Source organism: Callorhinus ursinus, unplaced genomic scaffold (genome assembly GCF_003265705.2).
Source record: "Callorhinus ursinus isolate GAN/ISIS: 27379988/994484 unplaced genomic scaffold, GSC_fseal_2.0 scaffold6, whole genome shotgun sequence".
NCBI lineage: Eukaryota > Metazoa > Chordata > Mammalia > Carnivora > Otariidae > Callorhinus > Callorhinus ursinus.
This window is the reverse complement of record NW_027397068.1, coordinates 70655006-70673534: the sequence shown is the minus strand read 5'-3', so window position 1 is coordinate 70673534 and position 18529 is coordinate 70655006. Positions and strand designations below refer to the sequence as shown.

At 43.2% G+C, this 18529-nt stretch overlaps 1 protein-coding gene across 3 annotated transcripts in view; it reads right to left on the bottom strand.

Annotated features, from left to right (window-relative positions):
- Positions 1 to 18306, bottom strand: part of ZDHHC14 (zDHHC palmitoyltransferase 14) — a 264279-nt gene extending 245973 nt beyond the window's left edge. For 2 of the 3 annotated variants that reach the window (XM_025866383.2, XM_025866384.2), the window contains exon 1: positions 17139 to 18301. In XM_025866383.2, coding sequence (XP_025722168.1) covers positions 17139 to 17383 — 245 coding nt within the window. In that variant the 5' untranslated portion in view covers positions 17384 to 18301. Of the gene's footprint in view, positions 1 to 17138 lie in introns of all 3 variants that reach the window. The other variant, XM_073894151.1, reaches the window with a different exon arrangement.
- Positions 18307 to 18529: the final 223 nt, after the last annotated feature.

Sequence of the window (18529 nt, the reverse complement as noted above, 5' to 3'; positions counted from 1 at the left end):
AGTAAAAGAAGAGTGAAAATCTCATTAAGGAAGATATGGGAAAAGTGTTGGGAAAACCAGATGGTCTGAAGGGACAAGATGGAGCCCCTCCCTCCCCCCATTCAGAAGGATGGTGTTTCCTATCAGTCCAAGTGCGGTAACCAGGAAAGCGCAGTCTGATCAAACAGTCTGGAAACAGACAACTCGGTGTACCTCCAGAATATCGCCTAGGTCTGTAAATGTCTTAATGACGTTGATCAATGTATTAGAACAGATGCTTCAAGGAAAACCACTTTTCTTTGGAGGCTGAATGAACCTAACAGACTACAGAGATTCTGGAACTAAGCAGGCTACTTGCCAAACCTGCCCTTCATGTCTACCGCACACACAGTCAGACTCTTCTCCTTCCTTTGTGCTGCTCAGCATAGCTGCCAAGAGCAGCCTTACTGGTAGAGGAACCATTAGGACTATAAAATGCCTTTCTCTAATGAAAAAAAAAAAGGAAAATAAATAAGAATGACAATATTTCTTCTAAAATACAGTAGAAATACTTCAGTTTGGTACAACCTACTGCGTTCTTAAAAAACATCTCCACAGTTTCCCCCGTGATTTGGAAGAGAGAGTACTTCTTTAAGCCTTTTTCTAGAGTATCACTAATTACTCCCGTATTCTGTCTTTGGTGAATATAGGGGAAGAAAACAATGACAATTTTAAAGTCTTCTTTGGTAAGTGTTCATCCTTTCTGATGGCTGAGTAATATTCCACTGTGTGTGTATATATACCACACCTTCTTTATCCATTCACATCGACGTGGATGGAACTGGAGGCGATTATGCTGAGCGAAATCAGTCAATCAGAGAAAGACAATTATCATTTCATGCATATGTGGAATATAAGAAACAGCACAGAGGATCATAGGGGAAGGGAGGGAAAACTGAAAGGGAAGTCATCAGAGAGGGAGACAAACCACGAGAGACTCTTAACTATAGGAAACAAACTGAGGGTCACTGGAGGGGCGGTGGGTGGATGGATGGGGTAACTGGGTGACAGGCATGAAGAAGGGCACGTGATGCAATGAGCACTGGGTATTATACGCAACTGATGAATTACTGAACTCTACATCTGAAACTAAAGATGTACTATATGTTGGCTAATTGAATTTAAATTAAAAAATCTTCGTGCCTTGTCAATTTTTGCCCTTCTAACTGGTGTAAGGTAGTATCTCGAGTGGTTTTGATTTGAATTTCCCTGATGGCTAATGATGATGAACATTTTTTCATGTGTCTGTTAGCCATTTGTATGTCTTCTTTGGAGAAGTGTCTGTTCATGTCTTCTGCCCATTTTTTGACTTGATTCTTTGTTTTTTGGGTGTTGAGTTTGAGAAGTTCTTTATAGATGGTGGATACCAGCCCTTTATCTGTAGTGTCATTTGCAAATATCTTCTCCCATTCTGTGGGTTGCCTCTTTGCTTTGTTGACTGTCTCCTTTGCTGTGCAGAAGTTTTTATCTTGATGAAGTCCCAAAAGTTCACTTTTGCTTTTGTTTCACTAGCCTTTGGAGATGTATCTTGAAAGAAGTTGCTGTGGCCAATGTCAAAGAGGTTACTGCCTATGTTCTCCTCTAGGATTTTGATGGATTCCTGTCTCACATTGAGGTCTTTCATCCATTTTGAGTTTATCTTTGTGTATGGTGTTAGAGAATGGTCAAGTTTAACTCTTCTGCATGTGGCTGTCCAATGGGTTGTGGAGAAAGGGGATCCCTCTTACATTGCTGATGGGAATGCAAGTTGGTACAGCCACTTTGGAAAACAGTGTGGAGGTGCCGCAAAAAATTAAAAATAGAGCTACCCTATGACCCAGCAATTACACTACTGGGTATTTACCCCAAAGACACAGGTGTAGTGAAAAGAAGGGCCATATGCACCCCAATGTTCATAGCAGCAATATCCACAATAGCCAAACTGTGGAAAGAGCTGAGATGCCCTTCAACAGATGAATCGATAAAGAAGATGTGGTCCATATATATAATGGACTATTACTCAGCCATCAGAAAAGATGAATACCCAACTTTTACATCAACATGGATGGGACTGCAGGAGATGATGCTAAGTGAAGTAAGTCAAGCAGAGAAAGTCAATTATCATATGGTTTCACTTACTTGTGGAACATAAGAAATAGCATGGAGGACATTAGGAGAAGGAAGGGAAAAATGAAGGGGGGACATCGGAGGGAGAGACGAACCATGAGACACTATGGACTCTGAGAAACAATCTGAGGGTTCTAGAGGGGAGGGGGGTGGGGGGATGGGTTAGCCCGGTGATGGGTACTAAGGAGGGCACATACTGCATGGAGCACTGGGTGTTATATGAAAACAATGAATCGTGGATCACTACAACAAAAACCAATGATGTATTGTATGGTTGACTAACATAACATAATAAAATAAAATTAAAAAAAAATCTTCTTCGGATGACAAAGTCTCACACTGAGAAGGAAATTTAGTTAAAGGTCAGGTTCAGCCTGAATCCCAGCCTTCTCTTCACCCTTCTCCCCACAAATGCAGGCTGGCTTGGCAGGCCCTAAGATGCAGACCCAGAGGGGACAGAGCAGCAAAGCCTAATGGTCAGGGAGGGACCCTCCCCGGCCAGCAGGCTGCTACTCCACCTTCACACTGTGTCCAGTCCCAGCAGCACATCCCCATCCTGGACACCTCAGGCCCCTGCACTTGAGGCTCTATTCTGGAGCCTTGCCTGATGCCTTCAGGTCACCAGAGCCGCCCCGATCCCATCGGTGGCCTGCCAGGCTGGATTCCCTCTCTCTTTTTTTTTTTTTTATTGCCGACCTAGTGGGTTTCAATTGGATTCCCTCTCTTTTTCCCCCCCCCCCCCCCCGAGCAGCCTGGGTCAGTCCCCCCAGGTAGCTGACCCATCTGCAACATTCAACTGTCACTATCTGTGGTGGCTGCTGTCACCGGCCATGCAGATGACCCCCTCTGGACCCCACCCCACTGTCTACTCTTTTAGGACAGAAGCATTTGTTCCCCAGCTGTAGGAATCCGGGCATCCATCAGCTTCCAGCCAAGTCCCTCTCAGAAAACCACCTGTGACTGGAGAAAGACATCCAGCCCAAGGTCTTGCCCCCTTTCGGGGGACCCATGTCCAACTTCTAATCTACAGAATTGTCAGATAATAAATGTGTGTGATTTTAAGTCACAAAGTGTGTGGCAATCCATTATGGCAGCGATAGAAAACTTATCCAGAGGAAAGAGAGAACGAAGAGACAGGAGAACAATTCCACTTATTTCTACACTTTAAATCTCCCTATTATGCGTGATCAGGGCTTGCATTCAGGAAAGCTCGAGATCTTCCTTGAAGACACCAACTAGGGTCAACTCTGGGTGATCGGACCAAGCCCAAAAGATCACATCCTCTTTAGAGAAGAATATTAAGCTCATGTTCTAGAGAACAGATCCACCATTTCTTGTAACACTATAACCATCCACAGCCAAGAGGAAGGAAGAGTTCAGTAAGGAATGAATGGGACTCTTTGTTGCCACTTCAACTTTTAAATAAAAAATAAAATGTTAATAGTTTTCTAGCTCAGTAAAGACATATATTTTAAAAATAATACTTCTCACTTCTATTTTTTTATTGTGAGCCAAAGAAGAAATAATTCCTGTATATAATCTTATTCAATGTTAATCCTGACTAAAGAATAATTTTATGACAAAGAGTAGGCTTCTCTAACTTTCAGTATCTCTTTACCTTTAAAAGACAGGACCATACCTTTTGGGGCACCTGGGTGGCTCAGTCAGTTGAGCAACAGACTCTTGGTTTTGGCTCAGGTCATGATCTCATGGGTCCTGAGATCGAGCCCCATGTCGGGCTCCCTGCTCAGCACTCAGCAGGGAGTCAGCCTGAAGATTCTCTCCCTCTGCCCCTCCCCCTGCGCACACTCTCTTACTAATAAATAAATCTTTAAAAATAAAAATAAATGAAAATATAAGACAAGACCATACCTTTTGAAATATCTGCACAAAATATGTATAAAGCTAATGGAGTAGAAACAGAAACACAAAGTCAGTATGTTTCCTAAATACAGTAGTAAGCACCTCTTGAACGTGTGTGGGGACCATTCTGGCATTTGATTTGCATGGACTGCCATCTTAAAAAGAAGCAGGAAAATTTATAGCGAGTTAATAAGTGTGAGATCCAAGCAAAGAATTCTTCTCCGTGGTCAGAAAGACAAATAAGCTATATATAGCTCCAGAATTTAACTTGACTTTGGCTTATGTCTTCAAAAATGCCCTTATCTGTCATCAAGAATGTGTGTATGGGAAATTCATGGCATTAAAAGACCCCAAAATAGTACGATTCAAGATGATAAAGTGCATCGATTATATACATCTAAGGCCCGCTCAAAAGATCAGATCACTGGGCGTCACTAGCTGTCTAGCTGCCCACTTCTGGGGCAACATAGCTCTGCAGACACAAGGCAACCATAGGCTGTTACCAGAAAGGCCTCAGTGGATCAGAAGTATGGCTAGGTAAGCCAGGTCTCGAATATCCCGGTTTCAATATCCCAGGAAGAATGAGCATCCTAGTACCCAACAATATTGAAGAGGAGTCCATACTAGGATCATGTTTCCACATTCAACCCTCTCTAAAATCAACAGATGATGGGTCTGCAGAGAGATCTCAAAGAATATAGAGACTGTCATCTATCTTAATAAGTTGTGAGAAAAGTAGAAAGGTTTTGAACACCAGATTTCAACAGTTTCTTGTGGATTTACTTTTCCATGCAATGGGTGTGTGAATCTATCACTATAAATGTAACAAACACAGCACAGAAGAAAATTTGAGAAAGAAGGCTGGGACTGTGGTCCAGGTGTGAGCTGATGAGGACCTACACCACTGAGCTCAAACTACCCTACAACAAAAACACCTCTTCCAAGGGAGACCCAGGGCTTGCACAATTGTGGATGCAGAACTGAGCTGCAACTCCTTCCTCCTCAAGGACACAGTGGAATTGGAGCAGTGAGAAAAGCTAACCTTGATGTTACCAAAAAAAAAAAAATTTCTTAATTCTCAAGCTACAGCGCTATAACTTTAGTGTTAGTCACACATTCATTGCTGCATACTCCAAAACAGTCTCAACACTTCATTTGAGAATTTCTGGTAGTTAAGTTTTCCAGTCTAATAAACCTCCCCCAAAATGTAGTGGCTTAAAACAACAACTTTGTTTGTTCACAAATCTGCAATGTGGAGAGAACGTGGCAGGAAGTGTTCACGTCTGCTCCATTTGGCTTCCATTGGGGTGACTCAAAGACCAGGGGAAGAGGGAAGATGGAATCATGTGAAGGTTCACTCGCTTGCATGGCTGGCTGCTGTGCCAGGAAGACACAAACAGCTGGGCGGAAAGAACTGGGGGTTCATGGGCACCTCTCTATATATGGTCCAGACTCACTCTATGTGGTCTCTGTACTATGGGGAGTTTCTGTGTGATGTAGCTAGACTTCTCACGTGGTGGCTCAGAGCTCTAAAGGTACACGTCCCAAGTGAGAGAGAGAGAGAGAAAGAACTCACACACTAGATGAAAGCTTCATCACATGTCCAACCTAGCCTTAGAAACCACATACATCACTTCTGCCATGTTCTATTCTTTAGAACAGAGTACTAAGGCACACCCACATTCAAAGGGTGAAGAATTATACTCCATTTTTTTTAATGGAAGGAGAGTTAAAGATTTTATGAATATGTTTGAAAACTACCACATCAGTATGGACACACAAGAAGAAGCCCAAGAGACATTACAGGAAAGGATCAGTAGAGGATGAAGGGCTGAAGTATGTGAGAAAAGGGGAAACTGCAGTACTGGGTACCAGGGAGGGATTCTCTTCACTCACAGTGATGGATCCAGGAACAACACATGTGGTGCTCAATGCCTTGCTCCCTGGGCATCAGAGGACGCCTGGGTAAGAGATCTCCACAGACAGGAGTAATTCAAGACTTGAAGATTGGTGCTCCAAGTAAGGGAGAAGGAGAGCAAGAGATGAAAATCACACTGGAAGAGGCAAGAGGGATCACCATGATGATTCAAACTTGCTCGAGAAAGTAAGAAAGGGAGAAGGGGGGTGAGCAAAATGAATTCAGGGCAAGCAGGAAACAAAAGATATACAGAAGAAAAAAAGAAAATGGTAAGCAGGAGATGAACATCCTCAAGCTAAAGGAAGAAAAGGTTTCAAGGAAAGAGAAAGTAGTCACAATCCCCTACACCACTGACAGAAAGGGAAAAACAAAAACAAGAAAGAAGGACACTAGATTTTGTAGAAGAAAGTAGTCAGGAATACACATTTCGGGGACCCATTTTATTTTTACTAGCTGTACAAGGGGAGGCAATAATTTCTCATCTCAGCAAGTAGAACAAACACCTCTAATAGACTCCAGTGTTTTGTGTCAAAATAAGCTGTTTCTCTGTATTCTTGAGAAGTGCCTGAAAAGGACACCAGACTTAAGGAGCTTAAATCCTTTCCCAAGTGAGTTAGACAGCCATTCCTCTGCTGATAAGACTACCTGAAGGCAAACCACATCCAGCCCCAGAGGGCCATTGGCTGACACCCTCCTCTATCAGTCACCAGCCTTGTCATATTTGACGGCTCTCAACAAACCAGGTTCCCATGGACTTTGAGGTCAGCAATTTTTAAAACTCAGTTTGAAGATGTATGGAAATTATTGTATTCCTATTTTTAAAAATGGTGTGTTCTGTCCAAATGTGCTTAAAATGTTCTAAAATTAAAGGTCTCATTACAGTTGAAAGAAAGTCTACCTCAAAATTCTCTAGAGGGAGACAGGGAAGCCTATTCCAATGGTGTGTTAGCTCCCAGCTGTGAAGGGCCAAGGAGGAAGAGGCAAAAATAGGCCTAAATTAAGGATGGCACAGCTTCTACAGATTAGAAGAATGGAGTCAGGGGTAAAGGATACACACACACAGAGTTGTCACCTCTCTCTTCATTCTGGGACTGCTCATGGCAGAGAATGAGATTTTCTCTCTCGGGTAGAGCACCAGGGAGACTGAAGAGTCTACAAGAGCTGAGGGCTGGCTGGTTCAATCATAAATCCCTTCTATCAGGACTTTCAACTAAAACCAGCCACATGAGAAGAGGTCAGTTACAGAACCTTCATTACTAGTACTCTGAGGGTTTGTATCTAAGCTAAACATGGGATCAGAGAAGAGCTTCCACACTCAAAGTATTGTAAGTGGGGGACAAAAAGTTAACTTTTTTTTTTAAGTCAATGAAAAACCAGCATCAAATTAAAATGGTAGATGAAGATTTGTGATAAAGTATCTCATTTACCTATAAACCTTGTTCTTAATTGTATATAACCTCAGTGATTAGGTGATAGTTATGATGTATCTTTTGAAAACTACTTTGCCATCATATAAAGGCATAACAGATTGAATCCCATGCTAAATTATGTTATCCAGGCCTAGGCATTTGAGCCCAGATATCATAGTCATTGCCAGGACACACTTAGGAAATCAAAACCTATGAAGAGGCAGCTTTGCATATTCTACCCCTTAAAATGATAGTAAATGCCGAGAATCCGCAAGAAGTCCAAAAAAGAAAGATTAGAAATAGTATGAAGAATAAATTGAGTGTATTTATACAAACCAAATATTATAGCAATAAAAGTTAATTACATATATATGCAACAACATACATGAATCTGAGAAACACATTAAGTTAGAAAAATCACAAGCTGAAAGTTGTAAGAGCAATCACTCCCACTCTGACAATGAGAACAAGCCAGATTAGCTACAAAAGCGGTTTTTTTAAATATATCAGGGAACTGAAGATGAAAAGAAGCTTGAATGTGTTGAGCCCTTCCCAAGAGAAAAAAGGCCAACAGCTGCTCTCATTCCTAGCGAAGTGGCAGGAAGAACAGGAATCCACCACATCCAGCAGTAAGGAGAAAATAGGTAAATTTTTAAGCAGGTTTAATGGCTAAATGGATGGCTACATGGATAAGAATACAGGGAACCTGAGTCACAGAGTAAGTCTGCACCACCAGCCAACTCCTTCCCATAGATCCTCACCAAAAACACAGAAGAGTACACCAACGGCCAGGGGGTAGGGCAGGAGAGTTGAGAGGCAACTTCCCTGGGGCTATAAGACCTTCCCAAGGGTAAGGCAGGGATCAGAGCATGAAAACTGAGAAAATCTCCCTTAATGCGCTTCAGGCCTTCACCGTAGGCACTGCAGCAACCCTCCAAAAGCTGAGGCCAGACAGCTGGACCAAGAGAGGTGGGCTGAGATGAAGAACGTTGGTACAGGGCTAAAAGCAAAGAAAACTCCCCAGTAACCCAAAATGCTAATGGACTGGCTGAGAAATCTTCCACAGTTGGTAAGCTGGTACTGGGCTGGGCTATAAAGCATAAAGAAATCTTAAGAATTCAGATCCCAATTCCTGCTGAAGGGAAAGTCTCTGCCCTCGACACAGTTGAACTCAATGATGAAATGGATCTAACTAAAGCTTCAGTACAGACCACACCCATTTCAATAACAAATTAGATTGACTCAGCCCACACACTAGTAGCATGGTATGCCCTTTTAAATTGCTGCATTCTCTACCATTCTTTTACACACAATATCTGACATGCAATCAAAAATTATGAGACACACAAAAAAGGGAGAAAATAGAACCCATCGTCAAGAGAAGAAATAACCAAAAGAAGCAGACCCAGAGATGATACAGCTGTTGGAATCATTAGGCCAGAAGTTTAGAATAACTACAAAAAAAAAAAAAAAATATATATATATATATATATATATTATTAAAGGATCCAGTGGAAAATATGGACATGAATGGATGGAGAATTTCAGGAGAAGAAGAGAAATTTTTTATTTATATAAAAAACTATTTTTTCACGTAGAAATGTTCAAAATAAAAAAAAAGTAAGACATTACAGATGGTTTAACATAAACAAGACACAGCAGAGGAAAGGATCAGTAAGCAAAGTCAGAGCAACAGGAATTATTCAAACTGAAACACACACACACACACACACACACACACACACACAGAGATTATTTTTAAAAATGGGATAAGAGAGGGACAAAAGAAATATTTGAAGAAATAATGGATGAAAATTTTCTAAAACTGATGAAAGATATCAACCCACAGAGCCCAGAAGTCTTAGCAAACCCTGAGCCATATAAGTAGAAAGAAAACTACACCTGGGCATGTCACAGTTCAGCTGTTGAAAACAAACAAACAAACAAACAAACAAACAAAAAGATAATGAGAAAATCAGCTGGTAAAAAACTCACCCATTATACCACAGGGGAAAATGCTAAAAATAAAGACCAACTTCTTATCAGAAACAAGAGACCAGAAGACAATGGGCCAATATCTTCAAAGTTCTGATTCAAACAACTGTCAAACTAGAATCCTATATCCAGTGAAAATATCTTCTATCCTTTAAAAATGAAGGCAAACATTTTCAGAAAAAGCAAAATCTAAAAGAACTTGTCACCAGCAGCCCTGCACCAAGAAATGCTAAAAGAAGTATTTTGGGCCAAAGGGAAATGATATAGATGAAGAAATAAATAGTACTAGAAATGGTAAATATGTAAAGATAAATATAAAATTCCATTTAAAATTATCTCTATTTTATATATGTATAAATGTATTTTTTTAGCTTTTATATGTGGGTATGTTTTATTTTAAATTATCATTGTTTCATACAGGTATATTTTACATACTATTGACAGCTTTCACGTAGTAACAGTACTGGGCTTAGAGAACACACAGGTATACAGTATATGTCAATAGAGTTACCAAGGGTGGGAGAAGTAAGTAGAATTATAATGTTTTAAGTTTCCTATGTTGTGAAGTACAGTATTACTATTTGGAGGTAGACTATAACAGGATAAAGATGAATATTCTGATCTCTTACATAACTATTAAAAAAGGGGCGCCTGGGTGACTCAGGCGTTAAGCGTCTGCCTTCGGCTCAGGTCATGATCCCAGGGTCCTGGGATCGAGCCCTCCATCAGGCTCCCTGCTCAGCTGGAAGCCTGTTTCCCTCTCTCCCACTCCCCCTGCTTGTGTTCCCTCTCTTGTTCTTTCTTTCTCTCTCGCTCTGTCAAATAAATAAATAAAATCTTTAAATAACTACTAAAAAAAATACAAAGGAATATAGCCTAAATTTTTTAAAGGAAATAAAATAGAATATTAAAAATACACAGTTCACCTAAATGAAGGCTAGAAGAAAAGAGAAATAATACATATCAGATATGCACAAAACAAATACCAAGATCATAAACTTAAACCTAACAATAAAATTTGAATATGGACTGTTGTAGCCACATTAAATTTACTGAAATTGATACTATTATAGTTGACTCTTAACAAAACGGGGGTTGGGTGCCAACCCCATTCCACCCCACACAGTTGAAAATTGGTGTATAACTTTCAACACCCTCAAAATTTAACTACTAATAGCTTACTGTTGACCAGCAGCCTTATGGATAACATAAACAGTCCATCAACACATATTTTGTATGTTATATGTATTATACGCTGTATTCTTACAATAAGTAAGCTAGAGAAAAGAAAATGTTATTAAGAAAACCATAAGGAAGAGCAAATACATTTACAGTACTGTACTCTGAAAAAAATCTATATTTAAGTGGACCCATGCAGCTCAAACCTGTGTTGTTTAAGGGTTAACAATACCGTGTTTACATAAGAAAATGTCTTTTCTTAAGAATTAAATGCTGAAAAAATTGGATATAAAAGAACATGGTGTCTGCAACTTACTCTTTAATGGTCCTGAGAGAGGGAGGGAAAAAGACAGAGATGGAGGTTTTTTTATATCTATAAAAGATTTCTTTACTTTACTTCATATATATATATATATATATATATATATATCTAGTTTATATATATATATATATATAAACTAGAATCCATTTTTTTCAGCCCAATGTGTATCACTGTTATACTTGCTTTTATACTTGCTTTTATAAAAGAAATTTTTCTTTATATTTTTTGTACAGGAAAATAAGACAAACTAAACAATCTATTGTTTGGGAATGCATACATTAAGAAAGCTTGAGGAAAAAGAGGCAAGGCATTAATAATGACTGAGCTCATGTGGTGAAGACCTCAGGGAGGGGCAGGGAGAGGAATCAGAGGTGAAACCCAGAGGGTGTGAGTAGATTCAAAAGCCCCCGTATTGATGTGGTTCTTGAGTTAAGTGGTAGTTCCACAGGAAGTCTTTACAGTATTTTATTTCAAAACTTGCATGTATGTTACATAGAATCTTCTGTATGAGTATGAGTCTATTACATTTTTTAAAGGGCAGAAATTGAGGAGGTAGAAGATCATCCAGTTTATAAAAATTAGTTTGAATTGGGACCAACTTTTATATTTAGTAAAGAACTAAACAAAAGCATTAAGATGGTCCCCAACCCTTACCTGAGCCAATTTTTTTATCAGATCCAAATTCCTGGATGTAGCTAATTAGAAGTATCTATTGACCACCAGTGTTCTCCCTTTCCCAACAACCTCAGCTACAAAAAAAAAAAAGAAACACTTCCCTGAAACACTTAATTTGAATTCTCTTGCTAAGACACAGTAACTCTGCAATGAATAAATTACGTGCAACATTGCTCTGCAAAGGAAAAATCTTCAGGTTATATAGATATAGCCCATTAAATAACTGACCATCATTACCCTATTTGGGGAACCTACAGGCATCCTTTCTGTATAACTTGGTATCACTTTCCACTAGCTGAGAGTCAACAGTATCCTTAAGAGTTTTATTAAATAAATTCAAGTATCCAAAGTCAAGAACCCATAAAATGTGAAATTATTCCAGGAACTGAGGGTAGTTGGGTAACATTCTTATACATCACAGAGTGCTTTAGTTGCTTAAAGCATTTAGTTAAAAAATAAAGAAAAACTAGAAAGAAGTCTTAGTTAGCCAAGTGAACATCCCAACTCTGTCACTAGTTTTCTAAGTAACTAAGAAAACCTTTTATTTCCTCTGCTTCAATTAACACACTTGAAAAGGGATGAGACCTGATTCTAAAATCAGAAGAATTACATCTAATAATCAAAGCTTCTAAGGCAAATGTGTTCTAGAAGGCATTATTAATTATAAATTTTATTAATGTTGACAACTTTACAAGATGCAAAACCAAAGCACAAGGAAGTTATTTTTCAGAGCGTTTCAATATTGCCATTATTCCAAAAACAACGAATATTCACTGAGAGCCTGCTATATACCAGATACTGTTTTAGGTACTGGAGTACAACAGTGAACAAAACTAACACATTCCCTCATCCTCATGGAACTTACGTGTGTTGATCTTACACACGAATGGGTTAGTGCCCTCATGTCAAGAGGCCAATAATAAGGTTTTGAAGCCAGCTAAAATTCTTGTGTGGATCCATAGCGAGTTATAAAGTGTCCTTGACACCATATACCTGGTTAATAGGGAATGTTCAGGGTAACATCCTGATGGTCATCTACTATCATCTACTATCAACCCCTCCGTGTTCTACAATGCGCGGCATGGCCAGCATCTGGCCAGAAGATAGGACATTTCCCATAGGTTTTCTAAGATGGTGGAAAACTTGATGCAGTTCTGAATAGGACAGCTGAGAAAAGAGAGGGTCCTTATATGCTACAAGGGTAGCATTTTCTACTAAATAATAAAGACTTTCCAATCTATAAGGGAGAAGTTATTATTGGAAATAGCACCTTTATTTATGGGGGACAGGCCCTTGTTCAATCATCAAAGCAAACACCACCCTAGTCCCACTGACTACCAATTAGTCATTAACTACTTCAGAGGGGATTAGCCAAAGAAAGGAGGAGGAAGAAGAAACAAAGGTAGGGTGGGAAGGAGAAATGGAAGGAGAGGGGAGAAGAGAACATATGGCTTTAAAAAAAAAATCATCAATGGACTTCTAGTTACGAGAAATTAAGAATGCGTCCGCATTCCCAAGTGTTTCAGCCCCAGTCACACCTCCAAACTGTCTGTGACCACAGCATGGAACTGGGAGACCGTCAAGTCCAAGATTGGAGCAGGCCTCCCCTCACCTCACGGACGCTCCTGGAAACACCAGCCTCACCTGGCTGCCTGGTTCATCTCCTTCTTTCTGCCCCTGTGATCGGAGACTATGAGATGTCAATAGTTCAGGACCAAAGACTTTTTATTTTCAAAATGTCAACTCGAAACAAGGACAGACTGTAAGTATGTGTATGTCAGAGAAGAACAGACACAAATTGATAAAGTTCACTGATCTTTTTAAATTGCACTTCTGGGCATGTGAGAATGAGGACATTGCTGTGAGTCTCAGATGAACCAGGCCCTCAGTAACTGCAAGGAGCAGTGACAAGTCTCGACAGCACTGTGAGCAACTTCCTTCCATCTTGAATACAGCTACAAAATGCTAGCATTCTCTATCAGTACATATGCTGAACACAAGATGTCCCAAAATACATAGCCCGGCCCGACTTGAAAACGAGCGGAGTTGCATCAGGTAGCTTCTAGTAGCGTTCTTTACTGTCTTCATGGTTCTAAGATGGTAGCTCTGAAAATGGAAATGAAATCCAGTCCCTGCTTCTTGGAGGCTTCCTCAGGGCTCCTGCTCAGGTCTGGACAAGGAGGGTCCCAGACTTCTCTGCAGTACTCCCACTCTAAAGGGGCAAGAGCGAAGCCACTCCTCAGACTCATACAAAGGTCTGTATTTCAAGTGCAAACTACACAGATCTGCATTCTTTTTCAGCCCAATGTGCTATCACTGTTATACTTGCTTATTAACCCACTTACTCCCTCCTTCAAAGGCTCTCAGAAAAGAGAGTCCTGGGAAGGCTACTTCTAAGGTTTGCTCTAATAACATGTGCTGCTTATGGAGTACTGACTATGTATGAGACACTGTACTAACTGTACTTTTTAATTTAATCTCCATAACACTTTAAGGTAGATATTATTAATCCCATTTAACAGATTGGGAAACTGAGGCTTAGAAAGTCAAATTATTTGCCCAGGGTCATACCTCTGTTTAGAATCTTGGGATCTGTCCTGCCAAAGTCCATACCTTTAAGCACTATTCTATACTTGGAGGGAGAGCAGAACCGTGGGTCAGAAAGGGCATGGGCTTCGCAGTCTGAAGCCCTGCCACTAGTTGGTGTGTGACCCTTTGTTATTTCACTTCTCTATGCCTCTATCACTTCATCTGCAATGTGGGAATAATCATTCCCACCCTGCCTTTGCCCCAGGGTTGGAGGCAGTATCAACAGCTGCAGCTGTGTTCTAATGTAAGTCCCTTTCTCTTGGACGAACTTCCTTGTCCTCTGCTCAAGGTTGGGAATGAGAGGTGAAGAGTTGCAGGAAAAGGAGGTCTGAAGCTAAGCCCTGTATCTTCTTTTCAAATGTTGTACTTGCCTTTTGTTAACTGTATGGGGAAACATGGACTCTGATGTTTGAACACGAATTCTACTAATATTAAAGGTATCTACTAATATTAAAGTTATCTAGACATGAAATTAATCCAAACAGGCAAATACATAGTATGTGCTCAATAAATACCTAAAGAAAGGGCAGAAGGAAGGCAGGCAGTGAGCAGACAACACTGGCATTTTCTCTTGATCTCTTTTAGGCTGTGGCATTTCATATCCTATGCATGGAACTAATTGCTTCTCTGATTCTATCAAATTAATTTGGCCAGAGCAATTTAATTTCACTTTGTCATTAGCAATGACAAAGAACTTAAAGCAACACAGTGACAGTATTCTTAGCCAAACCATTATATTCTATAGTTTGAACAGCCCTATGATTTTTCCCAACTGAGGCATCAGGCCAGAACTGGCCTATTTTCTTGAAATTTCAAATTGCCTAATTGAAGCAACACTCATGGAGACCAAATACACACACACACACACACACACACACACACACACACACACACACACAAAGAGCTTATCTAAAAAGGAAGTTACCAACAGTACCTAATAAAATCCCAGCACACGTTTATTCCTACAGTCATTGGTTAACAAAATGCTGATGCAGAAAAAGATCCTTAACAACCTACTAGTGAGGACTTTGGGGAACTCTTGGAAGAAATACACACTGAGCTTAAGAGGCGAAAAATGAATTTATGATGGTTTGCTTAAAAGCAATATTTGAATAAAGAAAATAAAAGACAGTAAGTACAACTAGATAGGATCTCTAAACATACAGTGGGGATTTGGGCGTACACAGAAAATGAAACATTCATCATCTTGCATGAAACACACCTGTGGCTGAAGCTCACAAAATTAACCCGTTTTCCCCACTCTTAAAATTGCTAAAAAGAGCAAAAAATGCCAACATAGATCAGTTCAAAACATTTTTAACATTAGGAACGTAGTGAATCCTATCTATCTCGAAGGCCACCTGTAAGGAAAGCCACCATTCGAAGGATGGCATTTGTGTTCAGTCACATGGCATCATCACTCCAGTGCCTGATCTATTATGACTCAGACCCAGGTCTGTAAGGATGAGTGGCTGCCTCTGCGACAGGAGAAGGGAAACAAGAGAGAAGGAACAGAACATTTCTCCTGCCATTCCCAAAGCCTGTTCATACCCTCCCCCTCCCATCCTGGAGGCCCCCAACAGGCTCCACCCTAGTTGCAAATGGGCCCCAAAGTTAAACTTCTGGAAAAGACCTGGGAAATGTGCATAGTCAGAAATGGAGGGGTTGAGTGTGAGGCCTGGGGGCGCTGCGTGGCTTACCTCTGAGATCTCTCTCCTCACCTGGTCTAACTCAGTCCTGCTAAAACTGTTCATCATAGCACAATGTTCAGACGCAAAATGTCTCCCCTCAGAGTCAGAGGGCTTTACGTGAAAAGTATTACATTGTCAAGAGATCATTCATTTCTGATTGAGATGGCACTGAAGTACCAAACACTGGGCACAAAATCAGAGCCTATTAATACTTACCAGAGACAAAAGTAAATAAACACAAAGGTTTAATTAACCTTATGCAACAGAAGATGGAGTACCATGGGTACCATGCCCCATAATAAGCAGGATACAGGAAACGCAAAGAACCCCCAATAAATGCATTGGGTTTTTTTGCGGGGGGAGTGTAGTGGGGGAGTAGCTACAACTTTTATTGTACATAGGATACCAGGAATTACATAAGAAGCTGCGTTGCAAATGTTGGACCCAATAAAAGCAATTGAAATTGATTCTGGAATGTGGTTAAAGTACTTTATCTAATCTATTAATAAATAAGAAGATCTTTCATTAGTTGGCAGGAGGACAGTTGCTACTAGCCAACTTGATTCTCCTGAAAACGGCAAAGACTTGCATGCACTTTTTTCAAATTAAAGCCCTAAAGTCCCAAAGTACTGTTTCTGGAAACAGACGTTACCATTCAGTGTCATACTTTTCCTGAACAGGCCGAGAAAGTCTCCTTTCACCTGTTCCCCAACATGGGGGGGGGGGGGGGGGGGGGAGAAAGTGTGTATTTCCAATATTTTTTATTGAAACTTTTTTAAAAAGTGAAGAGTTTGGAAATCTCATGATAAATCAGAAATTGTTGATCAAGAGTGACCATCTAAGGAGAATGCAAAAATGAAATTATCCTTCCAGGCCACCTTGGGTGGCCTATACTTGGAAACCTGAAATAACCAAGATTCTTCACTGTTCAGCGAAGGTACCTAGAAGATTTAGTAAATGAGCTTAACAAGATGCCCTATAGCTTGTGAGCAAGAAAGGAAGTCAATTGTATGTATGCCTGACTGAGGAATCCGCCTCATCCTCCCTTCCCACATACGGCTCCATCTGGGCTGGCTTGCTAGTCTCCAAACTCAGTTGAGACCGCACCAAGAATCAGACACCTGCGAGGTGCCACCCACCTTCCAAGTGTGCCCTCTCCCCTCTCCACTCCCAGAGCCCGACCCAGGACTGCATTATCTCTGGGGACCAAAGAGCAAACAGACCTTCAAAAGAAAAAGAGGGAGAAGTGGGTCTGCATTATATAACAATGTACAGCAAATAAGGCTTCTAGAAAACGAAAGTAGAGAAAGGAGGGGCAGGGGTCGGGGGAGGCATGGGGAGCAGGGCGTCGCGGAGCTTCCGCAGCCACTTACTCGAAGGCGAAGAAGAGTCCGCTAGTGACCAGGATGAGGATGAGAGTCAGGTAGAAGACGCCCGTCTGCCGGGCCATCATGATCCTGCCGTTGCAGAAGAACTTGTTTCTTCCCGGGAAAACCTCCCATTTCCTCCGGGCCGCGATTTTCTTCTTCTTGTGGGGCGACTCCATGGGGGAGGAGCTGTGGGTGCTGATCTGACTGTACTCGCAGTCTTTCATGGGCCCGCCGCCGCCGGGAGGCATCCACGAGGGCAGCCGGCTGGGGGCGCACGCCCCCAGAAGCCCCCCGGCCGCGCGGGCCCCGCCGAGCCACGACCGCCGCCGGCCGCCCGGCCGCCCCCCGAGCCGCGCCGCCGCGGCCCCTACGCCGGCTCCCGGCTCGGCGACAACTTTGCCGAGGACACCCAGGTTAACCCTTGCAGGAGTCCAGCTGTCATAGCCGGGTCCCCCTCCGGGAGGGACGGTGCTCGCCCGCAGCCCGCGGCGCCGGTCCTCAGTCGCTTCCAGCCCGCGTACCGGGGCTCCGGGGCCCCGCGGGGCGCGAGGGGCCGCCCGGCCGGCCCCCGGCTCGCCACGCGCCCGCCCCCTCGCACAGCCGCCCGCTCGGCCCCGCCGCCCTCGGCCCGCGGGCCGCGCCTCGGCTCCGGCCCGCCGACCCCCGAGCGCTGCGCCCCGAGGGGACACGAGGCGGCGGCCCCGGCGGCGGCTTCCTCGGGAGCCACTTCGGGGCCGCGGCCAGGTTTATTCTAATCCTTCCTCCCGGCGGCGGATCCTCCCCAGGAGAGAGCGATGGAAACTGGGAGGCAGCTCGCGGCACCGGCAACCCCTCCCAGGGGTGGGTGGGGAAACCGAGCACGTTATTCTGTCAGGAGCGGGCTCGGCGACAGCCCGGGCGCTGCTCGCGCTGCGACCCCGCGCCGGCGCGCCTGGCCGCCGAGCCCAGACCGCGGCCCCCGCGCGAGGCTGCCGGGGCCGCCCCGGCCGAGGGTCGCGGCGGCGGCTCGCGGGCTGCACTGCCAGCGGTTCCCTGGCTCCCTCCTGCCCCATAGGGGCCGGGCCGGGAGCAAGGAGGGCCGCCGGGGGGCGGGGGAGCGGGGGAGCGGGGGAGCGGCGGAGCGCGTCTCTGGGCCGCGGGGCGAGCGCCACAGACACTTGTTTGCAAGGCTCAGCCCCGGCGCGCGCGCGGCGCTCGGAGCGGGTCCGCCTCCTCCCAGCCGGGTGGGCGGCGGCCCTTGCCGAGCCAGCCCGGCTCCTCCTCCCGCTCCTCCTTCTCGCCGGCGAAGCCCGGCACCGGCACCGACTCCGTGGGGTCCCCGCCCCAGTCCCCTCGGGCGGGCCCGGCGCGGCCCCCCGGGAAGGCGCTGGGCTCCCCCTGGCATCGCTCGTGGA